Here is a 20,658-nt window from a genome sequence, read left to right as displayed (position 1 = left end):
AATCTCTGGTAAGATCACATACAGTGCCTTGGGAAATTCTACACACCCCTTGTACAGTCTGCATTTTGCTGCCTTAAAATTCTATTTTTCCTACTTATCTACAGAACCTACTCCACATTTTCAGTGAAAGAAAAATTATAGAACACTTTCCAAATGAATGAATGAAAAAAAAAATTGATGTGTGAAGACATATGGAATCAAGAAATGGTGCAAGCATCTTTGGCAGCTGTTAATCATTTTGAATAAGATTCTACCAACTTTGCACAACAATATTGCTCAAGCTCTTTAGATACATTTTTGTAGCCTTAAAATGTTGAGACTGCAAGGGGTGTGTAGACTTTCACTAGAGACTGCTTCTTTAAAATATCACTCTGCGTCACTCTTAAGTATGTGTGTTGATAGTATGGCAGATGTTTTGACTTACTAAGTTATTAAAATGTGTTTGGTTAACGTTAAAGGAAGAAGAAAAGATACTTGAAGAAATCAGCGGGGGTTTAATAAAAAAAAACATCCCAGAAAATATACAACTAGCAAAAGTAGCAGAGCTCATGTGTAGACTTCACCTTCAAGATAAATATCAAGATAAGTTGACAACTGCAGACTTCCTGAACATTGGCTCTTCTACTCAACATCAACATGAACCCCAAACAGAGAACAAACTTGCTCATACTTTCCTACAAAGGTTATTGATGCTGGACTACAGAGCCAGGTACATTCCTGTAAGAGATGAGAATAGTGAGATGCATGATGCAAATGACAACAGAAATGATAATGCAGAAACAGAAGAAAGTGCCTTCGATGCCCTTTTCAACAAGAACACAGTCTCTGGTGATTTAAAGAGGAACACGCATGTTCACCCAATGGACGTCCAGATGGCAGTGTTTCACTGTTCAGACAGTTTCCTTCGGCAGTTCATGGTCACAAAGCTGTCCTTGTGTCAGTATGCCTTGCCTTTGCTTGTGCCAAATCCATTCACCAAAGAGATTGAATGCCCTTTGTGGACATTTCGACAAATCAGAAAAACCTGGAAGTCCACCAATGACTCTAATATAGTCACCAGCCAAAGTATGCCTATTTACAAGGCAGAAACACCAATGGTGTCATTCTTTAGGCTTGGTTCTGTGTCCTCATCTAAATCCCAGCTGATGAGCAACCTGATCAACCAACGTCACAGCACATTCTTCCACAGACACTGTCCAGGAAGCAGTAAAACCTGCCTCCTAATGGATGGGGTGGTAGAGATTGCATGGTATTGTCCTGCTGGGAAGCCCAATGATATTTTCACTGATTGTGTTGCATTCTGTAATCTCCATGGTGACGCAATTGCGAAAGAAATTCAGCGTGACAGACTGATTGAAAAAGCCTCAGTCAATGTTATCCTTTTACCAAGTCTTGGAAAAGGCGACAAAAGTATGGCAATCGTGCAGGAGCTGTTCAAGTCTTCTAAACCTCTGATATGTCTGCTCACTGAAGAGGATTCTGTTGCAACTGAAATTAAAAAGGGAAAGTACAAAATGGGTTTGAGAGACAGAAACCAGTCAGATGTGTCTGAGGAACTAAAAAGGATCATTAGAAATCATTTGTCAAGACCATGTTGCTCCTTCAAACTTGAGGACATGGCAGAGTACTCAGGGTTTAGAGTAGATGAGAATGATGAAGATTGCCAAGTAGGGAAGACTAATGCTCTGCAGATAACAGATCTGCTAAAGGAAATGGAACTGTCCAAGATCAAAGAAGAATTTCTTCCATGTCAAGGTAGGCTGTGGCATGATTGGTGTCAAAAAAATAAAGACCTTTATCGTCTCCAAGGGAATCTAGAGATGGAAAGAAGTAAAATAGAACATGAAATGATGCAAATTCGACACCATCAACATCAAGTTGCCTTTACTGAACTCATGCAGATGTTTATCACAAGTCTACGATCTCTGGGAGAAAAAGAAAAATCATATTTCCTCAAGTGGGTAGGGATACTACTGGATGACCTGTCCTCAGATGAGCTCTCAGACCTTCATCACAAATATGATGAAAAGTGGTCCGAGGTCCTGGCTTTGAAAAAGAAGCATGATAAATCAGAGCAACTGAAAATGAGACAAATGGAGCTGGAAAAAATATCAGAGAAGCTGCAAGCAGCAACCTTCGGATTTGAACACATTCTGAGGGAAATGGGACAGATCTATGAAGCCCATGCATCTGTGGCCAGGCAAAGCAAAGGAGAAAGTGAGGTGACCGTGTCTTACCTTCCAGAGCTCGCGGCAGAACTTATGATATCGGGACACCCAATGGAACTAATGGATGGTGATGCAGCTCATGTGCCACTGATGTGGATTAATGGGGTTTTAGATGAAGTTATCAAGAAACTAGGAGATCAGAGAGTTTTTGTTTTGTCCATTTTGGGAATCCAGAGCACTGGGAAATCTACAATGCTGAATGCAATGTTTGGACTGCAATTCGCAGTAAGTGCTGGTAGGTGTACCAGAGGTGCTTTCATGCAACTGGTGAAAGTGACAGAGGAGATGAAAGATGACTTTAGGTTTGACTATGTTCTCGTTGTTGACACTGAGGGACTTCGAGCTTTAGAGTTGGCAGGAAAGGCAACAGTGCACCATGACAATGAACTTGCAACTTTTGTCATTGGCCTTGGAAACATGACCTTGATCAACATATTTGGAGAGAATCCTGCTGAGATGCAGGACATCATTCAGATAGCTGTTCAGGCCTTCATGAGGATGAAGAAAGTTAATCTGTCTCCAAGTTGTGTGTTTGTGCACCAGAATGTTGGAGACATCACGGCCGGAGAGAAAAACATGGAGGGAAAGAGGCGCTTACAGGACAAACTAGACGAGATGACCCAGTTAGCTGCCAAAGAAGAGGACAGTAATGCAGAGTGTTTCAGCGATGTCATTGCATTTGACATCCAAAGAGATGTGAAATACTTTTCCCAGCTGTGGGAGGGCAGCCCACCCATGGCCCCACCAAACCCATGCTACAGTGAGAATGTCCAGGAGCTAAGGAAAACAATCCTCTCTAAAACACCAACGTCTTTTGGCATGACATTATCACAGTTCAAAAGCAGTATCCAAGACCTTTGGAATGCACTGCTGAATGAAAACTTTGTGTTCAGCTTCAAAAACACACTAGAAATTGCAGTTTACAGAAAACTTGAGATTCAGTATGGAAAATGGATCTGGGCTCTCAGGAGTGCCATGCTAACCATTGAAAATCAACTGCACAATCGAATTGAAAATGGAAAACTTCACAGGGTTGAGAGACATAACCTTGTTGAAGAAATGAGAAAGACCCGTGAAGAAGTGAACAAATCAATGGAAAAGTACTTTGATGAAGACAGAGATAAAGAAATGTTGATTCAGTGGCGAGGGAGATTTCAAACCAAAATGTGTGAGTTTCATGATGAACTTGTGAAGGGAGCAAAAAGAAAGTTAGAGGAGGTTATTCAGCAGAGGGATGCGCGCAAAAAGCTGGATGACAAGAAGACACAGTATGAAAACAAGCTCTTCCAAAAGAGCAAAGAACTTGCCTCAAAACTGAAGGACAAGGCAAAGGATGAAAAACAACTTGAGAATGAATTCAATACTCTTTGGGGGGTGTGGGTTGCCGAGTTGACCAATGATACACCTTCCATTATGGACATAAACATATTGGATGATGTGACTTGTATCCTTGGAGAGATAGGTTATGAATTGTCTCTTGTACATGATCGGAAAAGTTGCGGAATGTACCGTGAGATTTGTACCTTGGGGAGTTATTCGAACTATGCAATTGTATCCAAGCACCAAGATCTTTTTAAAGACGATCAGCACTCAAGAGATGCTCAAAGGAAGCCAAACAAGGACCAATTTCAGAAAAATAATGTGTGGGGTGCTTTTAAGAGTTTTTGGGGGTTTAAGTCTCCAGAGAACAAGACAATTGACCACATTGGTCCAAGCAACATTCTAACATACACAGATCATGAATTGATAAGAGAATTCACCAATGATGTTGACGAACAAAGCCAGATGATAATCGAGACAAAGCCCATAGAAAAGATGGGATACAATGACAGTTACATGCAAGAAATAGCAACTCATGTCAAAGAAAGCGTGAAGGAATTTGAATCAAAGATTAGAAAATATGCATTCAAAAAGGAGTTTACGATTGATCTTTCACTTCATGTGTGTGAGCTTGCAGGAAGTAAGTTAGCAGATTCCCATAGCAAATTCAGAAGCAACAATGATGCCCTTACTTACCTGGAGCAGAAGAGGCCACAGTACAACAAGATTTTCAAGAGATACTGCAAAGGTTCCTCATCTGCAGCTGTGCTTGGGGAGTTAATTTGCAACACACTGAAAGAATCGATTGTACAGGCGGTCTATGACCAGACGGCCATTGACTTGGCTGGAGAAATGCAATTAAGTCACCCACCATTCAGTGGAAACAGGTCTAACATGGAGAAACACATCCTGATATCACTGGCGGAGAAGGAGAACTTTGACAAGTTCATGACCTACATTCACAACCCACGGAAACACTTTGAGAAATTTATTAGAGAGGATGTAGAGAAATACATGCTCACAGAAAGGTCCAAAGTCCTTGCCTTGATTGAAGGGAACATAACAGCTAAAGAGCAGCGTGTGAGCCATGCATTGCATACAGCAACAAAGACAGTCAAAAACAAGAATGGAGACACCAACATGTGGCTTAGAGAGCTTTCCAGTGCTCTAAAAGATGAGCTGAAATTTGCTGAAAATCATTTCAGTGATTTCTGTGACATAACTGACTTTGACTTCCTCGAAGAAGAGGTAAGGAAAGATCTCGCCAACAGAATCATAGAGATCAACAGAAGCCTCAGCAATGTATCACTCCTGGCCATGAAGCAGTTCAGGGAGAGGCCAGATGAGATTCTGATCAAACACTTTTGTGATTGCTGCTGGGTACAGTGTCCCTTCTGTAAAGCCATCTGCACAAACACCATGGAGGGGCACAAACCGATTGATCACAATGTCCCCTTTCATCGCTCTAAAGGAATTAAAGGAATACACTTCAGAAACACAGTAGAATTTAGCATTGATTTTTGTACAACTTCAGTAGCAAGTAATGGCCGGTTTTACCCATCCCATGAATCAGAGGATAAATATCTTTGGAAAGAATACAGAAAAGCTGGCCCAAGATTTGCTGATTGGAGCATCACACCAGACCTCTCTGAACTTCCGTACTGGAAGTGGTTTGTTTGTCGATTTCAAGAAGATCTGGAAAGGTATTATGACCTAAAATTCCAGGGCAGAGGTGAAATTCCAATAGAATGGAGGAAGTTCACAAAACAGCAAGCTATTGAAAGCTTAAAGTAAATCTAAGGGGAGCTCAAATAGTAAAAACATACAAACATAATGGCACAAGCATGATATTTTAAACATGTTGACATTGTAAACATGAACATAGTCAGAAACTGAAAAACCTCTTGGCAATGTACAATAGAGCACCGCTTTTACTATTCTAATCAGCTAGGCCTACTACACATCTTATTTTGATTCAATCATTTAACTCAAACTGATAGACTAACAGGAAAAAGCCTAGTTATTGGCCTCATTTTGGGATCAAAAATGTATATGCAGATGTTTTGAGTGTGAACAATTTATCACATTTCCTGTCAAGTGATAAAGCCTTGTACTATTTGTATTGTATTACCGTAAGCAAATACTCAATAAATGCTCTGAAATTATGACATAGTTTGCTCTTTCTCACCAATATAATTCAATATTGACTCCAATATTTCACCTGGCCAAGATGTGGGTGCAACACTTTTTGTAGTAGTAAAGGAATCAAAATGATTGACAGATAATACCATAACCTCATCCTCATATTACCCTTGTGTTTAGTGTACATGTGATTGTGAATATTATTGCAACAAATATACCGTACTATGGGAACAAATATATAAACAATGATAGACTGTGGTCAACCCAAATACATATTTAATATGTCCAACAGTTCACTAATACATATATTAGAACAATGATTTGATAAATGTCATAGATCAATGGGTTAGGACAGAAGCAAACTAAATCACCCCTCATATTGGGGTCTAGTAGATTTTAAAATAAATAAGTTTGAGGTCTCCTTTGATACGAATGTAGGTAATGACATCTAGGCCCTCACGATTGGGGAACTGGATCTCCTGTCTATCAGGCATCTCCACTTCAAACATGTCACCCATCAGCTTCAGTACAATCTTGAGAGGGAGAAACCCCATTTGTTTACATCATTAGTGTTGTAGCACATTCACCCACATGGCCAATTGCAACGAACAAGCTGGACTAAAGACTAGCGCCAATACACTGCACCGTTTCCTTAAAACGATACTAGCAGGAGATTACATGGACATAGGCCCTAATTGTTTCTGTTATATTGAACACCTGAAACACTGACCAAGATTCTCCATTTGTCTAGTCAGGATCAAACCCACCTCCCTCCATCTTTCCAACCTACATTTTCACACCTTGAATATAGAACCCCGTTGGAGTGGATTGTGGATCTCTCTCTTCTCATCCCCCCAGCAGCCGGCAATCTTTGAGTTGCACACGAGCACAGTGCCATCAGTGTCATCATTGAAACGTGGGTTAAAGTGCAGTGCCAGGTCGATCTGGAACCTGGATATGGGAAATAGGAAATCACATCGTTCCAGAAACCCTAATACATGTCTGTCTAACATTAATGGATTTCACACATACATTATACCCAAACAAAACCCTTCTCTGGTCCGTCCTCTCCTCCTTTGAGCAATAATTTGTTTACCTGGTAGTTTATTTATTTTTTATGCTATGGGTCCCTTTGTGTGATATAAACAGTTAAATGCAGCTCCCGAGTGGCACAGTGTTCTAAGACACTGCATCTCAGTGCAAGAGGCGCCACTGCAGTACCTGGTTTGAATCCAGGCTGCATCACATCCGGCTGTGATTGGGAGTCCAATAGGGCGGCGCACAATTGGGCCGGGTTTGACCAGGGTAGGCCGTCATTGTAAATAAGAATTTGTTCTTAACTGACTTGTTAAATAAAAAATGTAATTTCTTAAATGTACCTCATTCTAATCCATAATCCTCCCCTGTACTTTGAACTGGTCTCCAGCTCTCAGCTCCACATGCTTCAGCTCAAGTTCCTATGAAGAACCATATAAATAAATTGAGTGCTTTTGAACATAAGGTAAAAGAGATTTTGTATTTTAATATTGTGTTCATTTAACATTTAGACTACGTTACCCAGCAGGCTATGCGAGCGGGTCAGGTGGTTGAAGAATGCCTTGCATGGTTAAACAAGGGTTTTTCTAGCTGAAGTATATGTCAATTAAAAGTAGTTAAACCTATGCCCCAGTTTGTCATTATATAAGGAACAAACATAACAAATGTCATGTTGAGTTATAAATATTTAATGACTTAATAATCATTGGAATCACAATGTACAGTGCATGCATAGATTACTTTTTCAACAATTACCATGTTGTCAAAACATAATCAAGACTCAAGGGCCTGACCGTTTAAATGAATTCACTCAGTAACACATCTGAGTGCAGTAAGCATATAGGCCACTATGGCTGCGTTTACACAGGCAGCCCAATTCTGATCTTTTTCCACACAAGATAAGATTTGGTGCTGCCTGTATAAACACAGCCTCTTCAGTAAGTAAGTAACTTTGTGGAATAAAAGTATCAGCACATGAAAGCATGAAATTTAGTGAGAATTACCATTGGCATTGCCATGTTGTCACTGGTGGTGGAAGCGGCCCTGAATGTGGTTTGAGTTACAAGACGGACTGGGATTGGACAAGATAACCTTATTTCCTGAGATACAGAGAGTAAAATGTTAGTTGGAAGTTTGAACTATCATTTTATGTGGGCAACCCTCCTCACACAGGTCACCAACTGATTAGCATGATAATGAGGCGTGCTTAATGATGATTCAATAAATAAATCAAAATGGTTCTCTCACTCACACCCTGATACTAGGTTATGACAAGAAGCTTGGTGGCAGACTGGCAGTGAAGATAGTTGCCTACTAAACTGATGCTTTTACTTACACTGAAAAGCCTGATCTTTGAACAAAGTCACTGATCAGTAATCAACTATGTAGTGCTGCCCTGTATATTATAAACGGGTGGATTGAACCGTGAATGCTGATTGGCTGACAGCCGCTAGTGGAGCTGTAATGACAGAGTTTAAAGTAAATGACTGTCCAGTGAATAATCTCACTTTTAAAAGCTCATGTTGTGCTACTCATACCCAAATAATGTTGTCAACTCATCTTTTACTCATATTTTGTGGCTAAAGCATACATTTCAGAAAAAAACACACTTCAAACCCCACCTTAAAGTTGTATCTCAAATAGATATTTCCTCATATAACGTGAAGTCACGTTTTTGGCCGAGACGGCTCATTGGCTGAGGTGGCAGTTTAGTCGTTTACTTGTCATTCATATTTTTAACGACTGGTATAGCCCACAGCATTCTGTTGTTTCAAACACAGAAAATCTGCGTTTTAACATAATAAAAAAATGGAAGGAAATAACAATTGAACTAATATTGTAATTAATTATAGGTCATATTTAATATAAATCTTGAAACAATGGACAGTTAAAGTGCATGATCTGCCCTTAACAAATACAACAATGAATAGATGTTATGAATCAACCGTATATTCAGATATATGTGCTGGGAAAGTGTGACGACTTCCCTAGCCTATCAAACGTTTTACTCTTTGAATGGTCTTCCCAGTGCAAACACACAAAAACGCTATTGAAAATATTTTATAAAAGGCATCAGGTAGAATAAGAAGATGAATCCACAACTACAATTTTATACATATCTTAAATGACAGCGTTTTAATTAATTGTATGATATAATATTGAAATCCAGTCCAAAACAGTATGGTCCTTACTATCTGGACTCCTTGGGATGTCCCTACCCCATTGAAGTAGACATGTTAAATGGTTAAGGTTAGGTAAGGATTATGGTTAGTGGGACGTCCCAAGGGATAGCGCTATTTGCATGTTAGTGTTTAATTAATAAATAATAAATAAATACAAATCTCTATGGGGGGAAAGGAATCACTGACAGTTTCCGCAAATTACCGGAAGTGACGAGGACATGTAAACAGAATCTTATTTTTGACAGATGAACAACCCGTGAAGTGGTCCGAAGGAATACAAAATAATCTAAAATAAAATGTACATTTAAAGAAACATTCCCCAGGGGCATGAGATAAACGTTTGTGTTAAGATAACAACGCGCATGTCATCAACTGTGTCGGAGGTAAATAGCTGGCCAGTGGCCACCTTCCTTTTTTTTATCATGCTCATTTGCAATACACATACTGCTGACAGTTGCCAACATTAGGTAGCCTAGCTAGCAAGTAAGCTAACCATTATTTCGGGAGGTGGCTTGCTACGGTGCAGCGGTCCAAGGCACTGCATCGCTGTGCTAGAGGTGTCACTACAGACCCTGGTTCGATTCCAGGCTGTATCACAACCGGCCGCGATTGGGAGTCCCATCGGGCGGCACACAATTGGCCCAGCGTTGTTAGGGTTTGGCCGGGATAGGCCGTCATTGTAAATAAGAACGTGTTCTTAACGGACTTGCTTGGTTAAATAAATGCCTAGCTAGGCTTGAACCAGTACCTACCAACGTTAGCTGGGCTTGAGGAGACGACGATCTCGTCATATTCATCGTCTACTAAAAGCCCAGGTACTGGTTCAAGCTAGGCTCAGCTATCTACCAGCTGTGTTGGCTTCATCAATAACTGACAGCAGCTAGCTAATTCCCATTCCTTGCCAGCAAATAAAGGAACTTTTTCCAGTTATTTGTTGCCCACATATTTTGTTACAGTTACTGTGTCAGCATTGGCAACCTTAACCAGTGATGGAATTTTGTGTTAGGTAACTAGTTAACTTTTTTTTATGTCTTTATAGACATAGCTACTGCTTGACTAAGATTAACCAATGCCATTCTTGTTTTCCTCCAAACCGGATACAGGATAAACAGTCCTGGAATGTTCACAGACATGGACTATGAGTTGGAGGAGGACAAACTGTAAGTAAATATGATTTGCATCTTTTTCATGTTCTACATGTAAAAAAAAAAGTGAAAACAGGTTTTTAGAAATGTTTGCAAATGTATATATATAACAAAAAAAACAGAAATACCTTATTTACATAAGTATTCAGACCCAAAATTGAGCTCAGGTACATCCTGTTTCCAGTCATCATCCTTGAGATGTGTTCCATGTTTTATGTTTTACACTCCACCAATCAGGCTTTTATGCTAGAGTGGCTTGACTGAAGTATGTCCTTCAGTAAAATGCACATGACAGTCCGCTTGGAGTTTGCCAAAAGGCACATAAAGGAATCTGACCATGAGAAACAAGATTCTCTAGTCTGATGAAACCAAGATTGAACTCTTTGGCCTGAATGCCAAGCATCACATCTGGGGGGAACCAGGCACCGCTCATCACCTGGCCAATACCATCCCTACGGTGAAGCATGGTGGTGGCAGCATCATGCTTTGCTTTCCCAGCCAGAGCCCGGACTTGAACCTGATCAAGCATCTCTTGAGGGACCTGAATATAGCTGTGCAGCGACACTCTCCATCCAACCTGACAGAGCTTGAGAGGATCTGCAGAGAAGAATGGGAGAAACTCCCCAAATGCACGTGTGCCAAGCTTGTAGCGTCATACACAAGAAGACTTGAGGCTCTAATCGCTGCCAAAGGTGCTTCATCAAAGTACTGAGTAAAGGGTCTGAATACTTATGTAAATGTAATATTTCCGGGGGGGTTTTATTATACATTTGCCAAAATGTCTAATAACCAGTTTTTGCTTTGCCATTATGGGGTATTGTGTGTAGATTGATGAAGGAAAAAAATGATTTAATAAATTTTAGAATAAGGCTGTAACGTAACAAAATGTGGAAAAAGTGAAGGGGTCTGAATACTTTCCAAATGCACTGTACATCTCATCTAAATGGCTTTGACAGCGCTTGCTTCCCCAAATCATATTGGAGACACTATACAGACAATGTATTAACAAGATCTCCAATTATTCTTTAACAGGGGGATCCCTACAGTCCCTGGGACTATATCCCTGAAGAAGGATGCGCAGAACCTGATAGGGATCAGCATCGGGGGTGGGGCGCAGTACTGTCCCTGTCTTTACATTGTACAGGTATTATGTACCTCTATACTGTACCTCAGTCTTTAGAGCAGTAGTGTTTGGTTCAGTAGCTATGTATCCAGAGTGTTAACTAAATCAGAAACATTAGATTATAGATGCATTGTATAACCTATTATCTTGAACTTTCTTAAATCAGTTTGTTTTAAGGCTCTGAGCTCTTATGGCTTGGTTTTTGTCATTATTGGATATATTCTTTACATATAACTATCTCTGTCAGGTCTTTGACAACACCCCTGCTGCTCTGGAGGGGACTCTGGCATCTGGCGATGAGATCACAGGAGTGAACGGCAAACCTGTGAAGGGCAAGACAAAGGTGGAGGTGGCAAAGATGATTCAGGCTGTCCAGGTACAATAAGAGGGCTTGGAAGCAGCTTTTCAATCAATTTTGGTTTGATACTGCAAAAGTCTACAAACCAGTTAGTGTATTTCCTGTTGTTGTTTTTTTGTTAGCCACACAACCCAAACCATGTACAAACACTGACAAGACTAACAAGACTAACCAGTAGATAAAAATAGAAAGTCCAAAGCCACAGTATTTTTAATTATGGATTCTGTGTTTTTTATCAGTAAATTACCAGTCAGTCTGAAAAGGGCTGCGGTCACTATTCAATGTTAAATAATAGGGACACCTCCGATCGCTCAGCGGAGCTAGTGAGAACAGGACAATAACCAGGAGTTTGGACCCTCACGTCACCAGTGTGGAGTGGCAATGCTGTTTCTAAATCTATTGTGACGACACAGGAAGCTATGCGAGTTCAATGATTACCCCACCATGGTCTGTGGTCAGGATTTGAGAGATGGGGAGAGATGCTCCACTGTCTGTATAAAGGATTAGTATGTGCCATTGTTGCCCTTAGGCTTCGCTGACTTTCATTTATTTGCATGCTATGCCCACTGAGTTGAAATTGTCACTGGTATTTATTGTTATTACTTGCAAACTTTGTGCAGTTTTATCAGAGGAGCTGTAATTCTTATGTTTCTACACTTGCAGAAGCACCTTTGTTTGGCTTAAATACTGCTATATTGTCCTTCATGATTTTCAGTTGAAATTAGTTGCAGACACACTTTGTACACATGGATTGTTTGGCAATACCTGGTTCACTATGACCTGCCTGTAACGCAAGTCCTCAGACTAACCAGGGGAGAAAGCCAATGTCAGGTTAGGTAGATCTATCAATGCTGTTTTGCCTGGGGGAACCCCATAGGCTATATATTTTAGTTTGAGTAATATGACCCCTGGGGGATGTGTCTGTGGATTTGCATCATGGATTTTATTATACTGAGGTGGTGTTTGAGTTACTGTCTTCCTTATCTCTTCCATGCATTCCTCTTGTCTTTGCAGGGAGAAGCAACGATCCACTACAACAAGCTGCAGGCTGACCCCAAACAGGGGAAGTCACTGGACATAGGTAACAGTCGCAGAATACATCTCTAAAATGTACAGGTCATTGACAAAATAAAGGAAACACCAACATAGTGTCTTAATAGAACGTTGGGCCGTCTCGAACCGCTAGAACAGATTCAATGCTCATTGGCATAGATTCTACAAGTGTCTGGATCTCTATTGGAGGGATGCGACACCATTCTTCCACAAGAAATTCTGTGTTTTGTTGATGGTGGTGGAAAACGCTGTCTCAGGCACCGCTCCAGAATCTCCCATAAGTGTTCAATGGGGTTGAGATCTGGTGACTGGCACGGCCGTAGCATATCGTGAAAGATCAGCAAATTGCGCAGTCTTCGTCACTGAAGCTCTTGTCAAACTTGCCCCAACAATCATCCCTCTTGCAAAGTCACTATGATCTCTTTTTCTAGCCATGGTAGCCAAAATACTGGGCAACTGGGCATTTTTATACATGACCCTAAGCATGACAGGATATTAATTCCACAACTGTGTGGAAGCACCTGCTTTCAACAGTACATTGTATCCCTCATTTACTCAAGTGTTTCCTTTATGTTGGCATTTTCCTATATATATGGGTAGAGTACCATTCTTACTCACCAGAAAGACAGATGCTACCATCATAGTATGTTTCTACATCTGGTGTGTTTTAGTGCTGAAGAAGGTGAAGCACCGCCTGGTGGAGAACATGAGCTCTGGTACAGCCGACGCTCTGGGGCTCAGCAGAGCCATACTCTGCAATGGTGAGACTGGGACAAAACACGCTGTCCATCCGTCTGGCCATGTTATACATTTCTATTATTTCTGACTCTACTTTCCTCATTGCATACACCTTAAGTCAATTACAGTCAATTGAAGCCAATTTAGTTGGCATCATCCCTAAGATACTGGCATACTTATTTCAGCATTTGATCTTGTAGAATTTACTTGTGTTTTCTGACTCATGTGTTTGACTAAAGCTGATAATCAGATACATTGAAGCGCAGTACCAAAATGAACAAATGGCGGGAGTCAACGCAATCACGCATTAGATGACTCATTCGGAGTACCATTTAAAAAATGTCACTTCTAACTTTTTTTCAGATTCTATCTAGTATGCTAGTATGGGTATTCGGACACGGCCACTGCATAATCTCTGTACAATCTCATGATGATTGATATCATCTGGACCGGAGAGGGGCACTATGCTACTACTGTAAGTGTCCTCATACTAGGCCCGTTTCTTTTTCAGATGGTCTGGTGAAGAGACTGGAGGAGTTGGAGAAAACAGCAGAGCTGTACAAAGGTATTTTTAAAATGATTGTAATGTTATTATGTGTGACATTCTCCATACGTTCTCCCCTCTTCATGCAGCACTGTCCTTGTTTGTCTCTTCACAGGCCTGATGGAGCACACGAAAAGACTGCTCAGAGCCTTCTTTGAACTCTCTCAGACACACAGAGGTGAGTTGCCACACCTTGAAACTACACAAACGTTATGTTAAACTACAGATCTAGACACAATATAACCATGTACTATGATCATACTCAAGCTCCCTCACACACTGAAAGTGAACAGGTTTGTATTTACAGTAATGTGTTGCATGCCATGAGACTGGCTGATGTTTGATTGTTCCACTCTCTCCCTCTGCCTGGACGACCCTCAGCGTTTGGGGATGTGTTCTCTGTGATCGGGGTACGGGAGCCTCAGGCTGCAGCCAGTGAGGCCTTTGTGAAGTTTGCTGAGGCCCATCGCAACATGGAGAAGTACGGTATCCAGCTGCTAAAGACCATCAAGCCTGTGAGTAGTAGAAGAAATTACACAATACATTATCAATACACAAACCATTAACAGGATTCATATGCCAACACCCCGACAAGCTTGCGTTCACCCCTGCATATACCTAGATTAGATAACGTACATCCCCACACATATATAGGTGATTCAATTAATCATGTTCCTCTCTCTGTCTCCTGTTTTGTAGATGCTCCATGACCTGAATACCTACCTTCATAAGGCAATACCAGACACCAAGCTCACCATCCGCAAATACCTGGATGTCAAATTTGAGTACTTGGTGAGAGCAGACCCCTTATTCAAAATGTCAACATTGGTCAACTAAAAACAGGGTCTAAACTGTACCGAAGTGTTTATTTCTAATGTGTTAGTCATTGGCGTAAAAGTTCATTCATTTTGTGTTCCAGTCTTACTGTCTGAAAGTGAAGGAGATGGACGATGAAGAGTACAGCTGCATTGTGGGTACCTTACCTTACTTCCTATGCCTGTAGTCCACACAGAAACACTGATATATCAATGAGTAACAAAGTGGATCTCTGTAGCGTGTTTGATTTAGTTTTTCTTATATACCTGTGTGCTTCCTTAGGCGATGGGAGAGCCTATGTATCGCGTTGGCACCGGGAACTACGAGTACCGGCTTGTGCTGCGGTGTCGACAGGAGGCCCGTGCTCGGTTTGCCAGGATGAGAAAGGATGTGCTGGAGAAGATTGAGCTACTGGACCAGAAACATGGTTTGTTCTCTCTCTGTGTCTGTCTACCTAGGATAATCATCCTCTCCATTAACGCTCTGTCCAGCTACCTGTAATAAGTGGACAGAGTATCTGTCCAAACAGTCTCTCTCCGTTTGCCCATTACTAATGGATATAAAAGCCTTCCCACTGGGCAAACACTGGGTATATCAATGTTGTTTCCACGTGGAAAACTGATTGGATTTGCAAAATCATCAACGCAAGGGAATTTTGTATTATTTTTCACTCAACTTTTTATAATAATTATTTTAGATTTTATGTTGTATTCAAGTTAGTTTAAACCTCAATCAAATGTAAATCAAAACTAGACGTCGAACTGACATCTGTGCCCAGCGGGTAAATTTGATCCAATGTATGATCAGTCCCTCTCTCCCTGCTTCACGATATACTAATGTATCAGGCTGAGCGTTTCTCGGCACAGATGGCCTACTAATTGTAAACAACTCGTTCTTTGACCTCTGCACTGCTAGGAAATACCAGATATGTCTGGTGTGGTATTAAGGTAGGGTGTGTGTTTACATCCTTCTCCCTTCCTGCTTCAGTCCAGGACATCGTGTTCCAGTTGCAGCGTTTTGTGTCAGGCATGTCGCGCTACTACGACGAGTGCTACGCCGTGCTGAAGGATGCTGACGTTTTCCCCATCGAGGTGGACCTCTCCCGCACAATGATCAACTACGGCAGCCAGTCACGCTCCTTCACAGAAGAAGAAGAGGAGGCGGAGGAGGGAGGAGGAAGTGAAGAACAGGATGGGGGTGCTGAAAAACTGATTGATGATTATTGAGAGTTTATATGATTGTTTTCTGGAGCAAAATTCCACCTACGTCTACCAACTGCCACTCTGCATTTATTTAGCAATGATTAGTTAAATATGTGGAAATGGTCACCAAAGTCATCACACTGGAAAATACTACTGTGAATTGCTGCTATTCAACTGTACTGGAACTAACTATTGCAACCTACTGTAACCAATACCATTTCCACAACTGACAGCCATCACTGAAACCAACTTTGTGGGGCTTGAATCGATTTCTCAACAGGTTTTTACTGGATCAGTTTATTTCAAGTCCCCACCAAACACATCAGATTGGTGGATGATATTTCCCTAAAACATGTTATATCGCTGCTAAATGAGTGCAGCATAGTATGTTACAGAATTAATGGGCAAAGTGTATTTTGTAGGAGGTGCTGATGGTTCAGTTTAGAGAAGTGTATATATGTTTGGGGGTCTTTCAGTCTCACGAGTCTATTCTCAACAAGTGGCTAGTCCTGGGTCTTGGTGAGATGACAGCGGTTAAATGCTGTTCCCGATAAAACGATGTAACATTTTGGGGAGAGCACATGATTAAGAGAGATCATTAACCACGGCTGGCCACAGACCAAAATAGGACTCATTTTCCATTGACACAAGCCCTGATGTTACAAGTTTAACAGTCCCACTCAATATTTTGAATTCTATCTGCACAAAACCACATGACATTTGAATGGGGTAGCTGAACATAGTAGTGAGGTACAAATCACTTGTAAAGGATGAATGTGTAATGGCAAGTTTTGGCCCAAACAGCATTCTAAACTGTATGAAGGAACCTCGGTCAAATTAAATTTTATAATTCCACAGTGTGTGTTTTTGTTACTTGTCTTTTTCTGTCATTGTTAAGGATTTCTCTGTCTCGCTGCTGCACCCGATGCTAGATTCTCAGCCCCACTACAGTATAATAATCATAAAACAAGTGCAGTAGAGGGCTGTGTTCTTTCAAACTGGAATGTATTTAATCAAAGGGACCTTTGACTTATGTTTTGATTTGTCAACTACTGAACTGTATTGATTTTGTGCTGAAGCTTTAATCTGGTTACATTGCTACTCTCGCTCAGTTCCACAAAGTGAACCTTGAACATTATACCAATTTGATATGTGTAAATTGTGTTTTATTTTGCTCTATGCTTCATGTATTATTCAAATACAGTATGTATCCATTGTGAAAACCATGGGCTCAAGGAATTTACAATATAAGGAACATTGCTGGAGCTTCCAGAATGTCTTATTTTATTTAGATATTGAATATTTGTATTTCCTATGTATGTTTTAATCTTGTGTTGAGCTCTTCTGTGTTTGTCTTTATGTTACATGTTGTGTAGGTAAAAGAAGGATTAATTAATTATTCAGATTAAATTAAAGTTGTTTCTGCAAAAAAATATTTGGTAACCATTCTTTGTGTTAAGATACAAAAATATAACTTGATTGTTTAGATCACATGTTTTTATGTAACCTTCTTCGCACGCTTTGAGGGTATCACAGTGCCCCTGACGCAGCCCGCTACCAAGGACTGTGGGCTCTCCTCCGTGGCCGACGTGAGTAAAACATTTGCAGTGGCTTGTGAAAGTATTCACCCCCTTGGCATTTTTCCTACTTTGTTGCCTTACAACCTCGAATTCAATTTGATTTTTTTTTGGGGGGGGGGTGTATCATTTGATTTACGCAACACGCCTACCACTTTGAAGATGCAAAATATTTTTTACTGTGAAACAAACAAGACAAAAAAACAGAACATTTGAGCATGCATAACTATTCAACACCCCCCCCCCCCCCCACACACACCTTTTGCAGCAATTATAGCTGCAAGTTTCTTGGGGTAATTTTGCCAAGCTTATTTTAAATAAATAAGCTTGGCACATCTAGCCACTGGGATTTTAGCCCATTCTTCAAGGCAAAACTGCTCCAGCTCCTTCAAGTTGGATGGGTTCTGCTGGTGTACAGCTATCTTTAAGTCATACTACAGATTCTCAATTGGATTGACGTCTGGTCTTTGACTCGGTCATTCAAGACATTTAAATGTTTCTCCTTAAACCACTCAAATGTTGCTTTAGCAGTATGCTTATGGTCATTGTCCTGCTGGAAGGTGAACCTCCATCCCAGTCTTAAATCTCTGGAAGACTGAAACAGGTTTCTCACAAGAATTTCCCTGTATTTAGCGCCATCCATCATTACTTAAATTCTGACTAGTTTCCCAGTCCCTGCCGATGAAAGACATCCCCACAGCATGATGCTGCCACCACCATGCTTCACTGTGGCGATGTTGTTCTCAGGGGTGATGAGAGGTGTTGGGTTTGCGCCAGACATAGTGTTTTCCTTGATGGCCAAAAAGCTAAATTTTAGTCTAATCTGACCAGAGTACCTCCTTCCATATGTTTGGAGTCTCCCACATGCCTTTTGGCAAACACTAAACATGGTTGCATATTTTTTTATTTAAGCAATGGCTTTTTTTCTGGCCACTCTTCCATAAAGCCCAGCTCTGTGGAGTGTGCGGCTTAAACTTGTCCTATGGACAGATGCTCTTATCTCCGCTGTGGAGCATTGCAGCTCCTTCAGGGTTATCTTTGGTCTCTTTGTTGCCTCTCTGATTAATGCACTCCTTGCCTGGTCCATGAGTTTTGGTGAGCATCCCTCTCTTTGCAGGTTTGTTGTGGTGCCATATTCTTTACATTTTTTAATAATGGATTTAATGGTGATCTGTACTTCACAACATTGTCCCTGACCTGTTTGGAGAGCTCTTTGCTCTTCATGGTGCCGCTTGCTTGGTGGTGCCCCTTGTTAAGTGGTGTTGCAGACTCTGGAGCCTTTCAGAACAGGTCTAAATATACTGAGATCATGTGACAGATCATGTGACACTTAGATTGCACACAGGTGTACTTTATTTAACTAATTCTGTGACCTCTGAAGGTAATTGGTTGCACCAGATCTTATTTAGGGGCTTCATAGCAAAGGGGGTGAATACATATGCAAAAAAAATTTGGACTATTTTATTTTATGTATGTCGATTACATGAAATTCAAATAAAAATAGTACAGGTTGTAATGCAAAAAAATAGGGAAAACGTCAAGGGGGATGGATACTTTTGCAAGTCACTGTAAACGTGTTAACCCTCGCAGGGCTGCCGGCCCAGACGGCATCCCTAACCGCATCCTCAGAGCTTGTGCAGACCAGCTGGCTGGTGTGTTTAAGGGCATATTCAATCTCCCTATCCCAGTCTGCTGTCCCCACATGCTTCAAGGTGGCCACCATTGTACCTGTACCCAAGAAGGTAAAGGTAACTGAACTAAATGACTATCGCACCGTAGCATTCACCTCTGTCATCATGAACTGCTTTGAGAGACTAGTCAATGATCATATCACCTCTACCTTACCTGCCACCCTAGACCCACTTCAATTTGCTTACCGCCCCAATAGATCCACAGTTGATGCAATCACCATCACTCTGCACACTGCCTTATCCCATCTGGACAAGGGGAATACCTATGTAAGAATGCTGTTTATTGACTACAGCTCAGCATTCAACACCATAGTACCCTCCAAGCTCATCATTAAGCTCGAGGCTCTGGGTCTGGACTTCCTGACGGGCCACCCCAGGTGGTGAAGGTAGGAAACATCACCTCCACTCCGCTGATCCTCAACACTGGGGCCCCAAAGGGTGTGTGCTCAGCCCCCTCCTGTACCCCCTGTTCACCCATGACTGCGTGGCCAAGCACCCCTCGAACTCAATCATCAAGTTTGCAGACAACACAACAGTAGTAGGTTTGATTACCAACGATGAAGAGATGAGGGCTCTGGGAGTGTGGTGCCTGGAAAACAACCTCTCACTCAACGTCAACAAAACAAAGGAGATGATCGTGGACTTCAGGAAACAGCAGAGGGTGCACCCCCTGTCTCCATCGACGGGACCGTAGTGGAGAAGGTGGAAAGCTTCAATTTCCTTGGTGTACACATCACTGACAAACTGAAATGGACCGCCCGCACAGACAGTGTGGTAAAGGCGGCACAACAGAGCCTCTTCAACCCCAGGATGCGAAAGAAATCTGGCTTGTCACCTAAAACCCTCACAAACTTTTACAGATGCACAATTGAAAGCATCCTGTCGGGCTGTATCACCGCCTGGTACAGCAATTGCACCGTCCGCAACCACAAGGCTCTCCAGAGGGTGGTGCGGTCTGCCCAACGCATTACCGGGGGTAATATACCCGCCCTCTAGGACACCTACAGCACCCGATGTCACAGGAAGGCCAAAAAGAGCATCAAGGACATCAACTACCTGAGCCACTGCCTGTTCACCCTGCTATCATCCAGAAGGCGAGGTCAGTACAGGTGCATCAAAGCTGGGGCCGAGAGACTGAAAAACAGCTCCTATATCAAGGCCAGCCGATTGTTACATCACTAGCACACTAGAGGCTTATGCCTATAGGCATATACTAGAAATCACTGGCCACTAAGGAATGGAACACTAGTCACTTTAATAATGTTTACATGTCTGGTATTACTCATCTCATAATTACTGTATTCTATACTATTCTACAGTATTTTAGTCACTTAATAACGTCTGGCATTACTCATCTCATATGTATATACTGTTTTCTATTCTTCTATGGTATCTTAGTCACTTAATAATGTTTACATATCTTGCATTACTCATCTTATATGTATGTACTATATTCTATACTGTTCTACTGTATCTTAGTCCATTCTGCTCTGACATAGCTCG

At 41.4% G+C, this 20,658-nt stretch overlaps 1 protein-coding gene and 1 long non-coding RNA gene across 3 annotated transcripts; one reads left to right on the top strand and one right to left on the bottom strand.

Annotated features, from left to right (window-relative positions):
* Positions 1-556: 556 nt before the first annotated feature.
* On the bottom strand, positions 557-8,426 carry LOC109898593 (uncharacterized). The gene is made up of 4 exons (XR_004211295.1): positions 8,348-8,426; positions 7,730-7,825; positions 7,070-7,147; positions 557-6,641 (listed from the first exon to the last, which is right to left on the bottom strand). It is a non-coding gene; the product is annotated as an uncharacterized LOC109898593 (long non-coding RNA).
* Positions 8,427-9,090: 664 nt separating this feature from the next.
* Positions 9,091-16,747, top strand: LOC109898592 (PRKCA-binding protein-like). Of its 2 annotated transcripts, none has more exons than XM_020493615.2 (13): positions 9,091-9,291; positions 10,012-10,068; positions 11,086-11,197; positions 11,424-11,552; positions 12,549-12,615; positions 13,259-13,348; positions 13,837-13,890; positions 13,985-14,047; positions 14,251-14,384; positions 14,569-14,661; positions 14,789-14,839; positions 14,968-15,112; positions 15,673-16,747. In XM_020493615.2, the coding sequence occupies exons 2-13, from the start codon at positions 10,028-10,030 to the stop codon at positions 15,909-15,911; spliced, it is 1,218 nt and encodes a 405-aa protein (XP_020349204.1). In that variant the 5' UTR covers positions 9,091-9,291; positions 10,012-10,027; the 3' UTR covers positions 15,912-16,747. The 2 variants fall into 2 exon arrangements, with proteins under 2 accessions (XP_020349204.1, XP_020349203.1); XM_020493614.2 differs by having other exon boundaries at positions 9,283-9,914.
* The last annotated feature ends 3,911 nt before the right edge of the window (positions 16,748-20,658 follow it).

This window comes from Oncorhynchus kisutch, linkage group LG10 (assembly GCF_002021735.2).
Source record: "Oncorhynchus kisutch isolate 150728-3 linkage group LG10, Okis_V2, whole genome shotgun sequence".
In the NCBI taxonomy this organism is placed as follows: Eukaryota; Metazoa; Chordata; class Actinopteri; order Salmoniformes; family Salmonidae; genus Oncorhynchus; species Oncorhynchus kisutch.
Note: the sequence above shows the minus strand (reverse complement) of the source record. Positions and strands in the feature narration are given on the sequence as shown.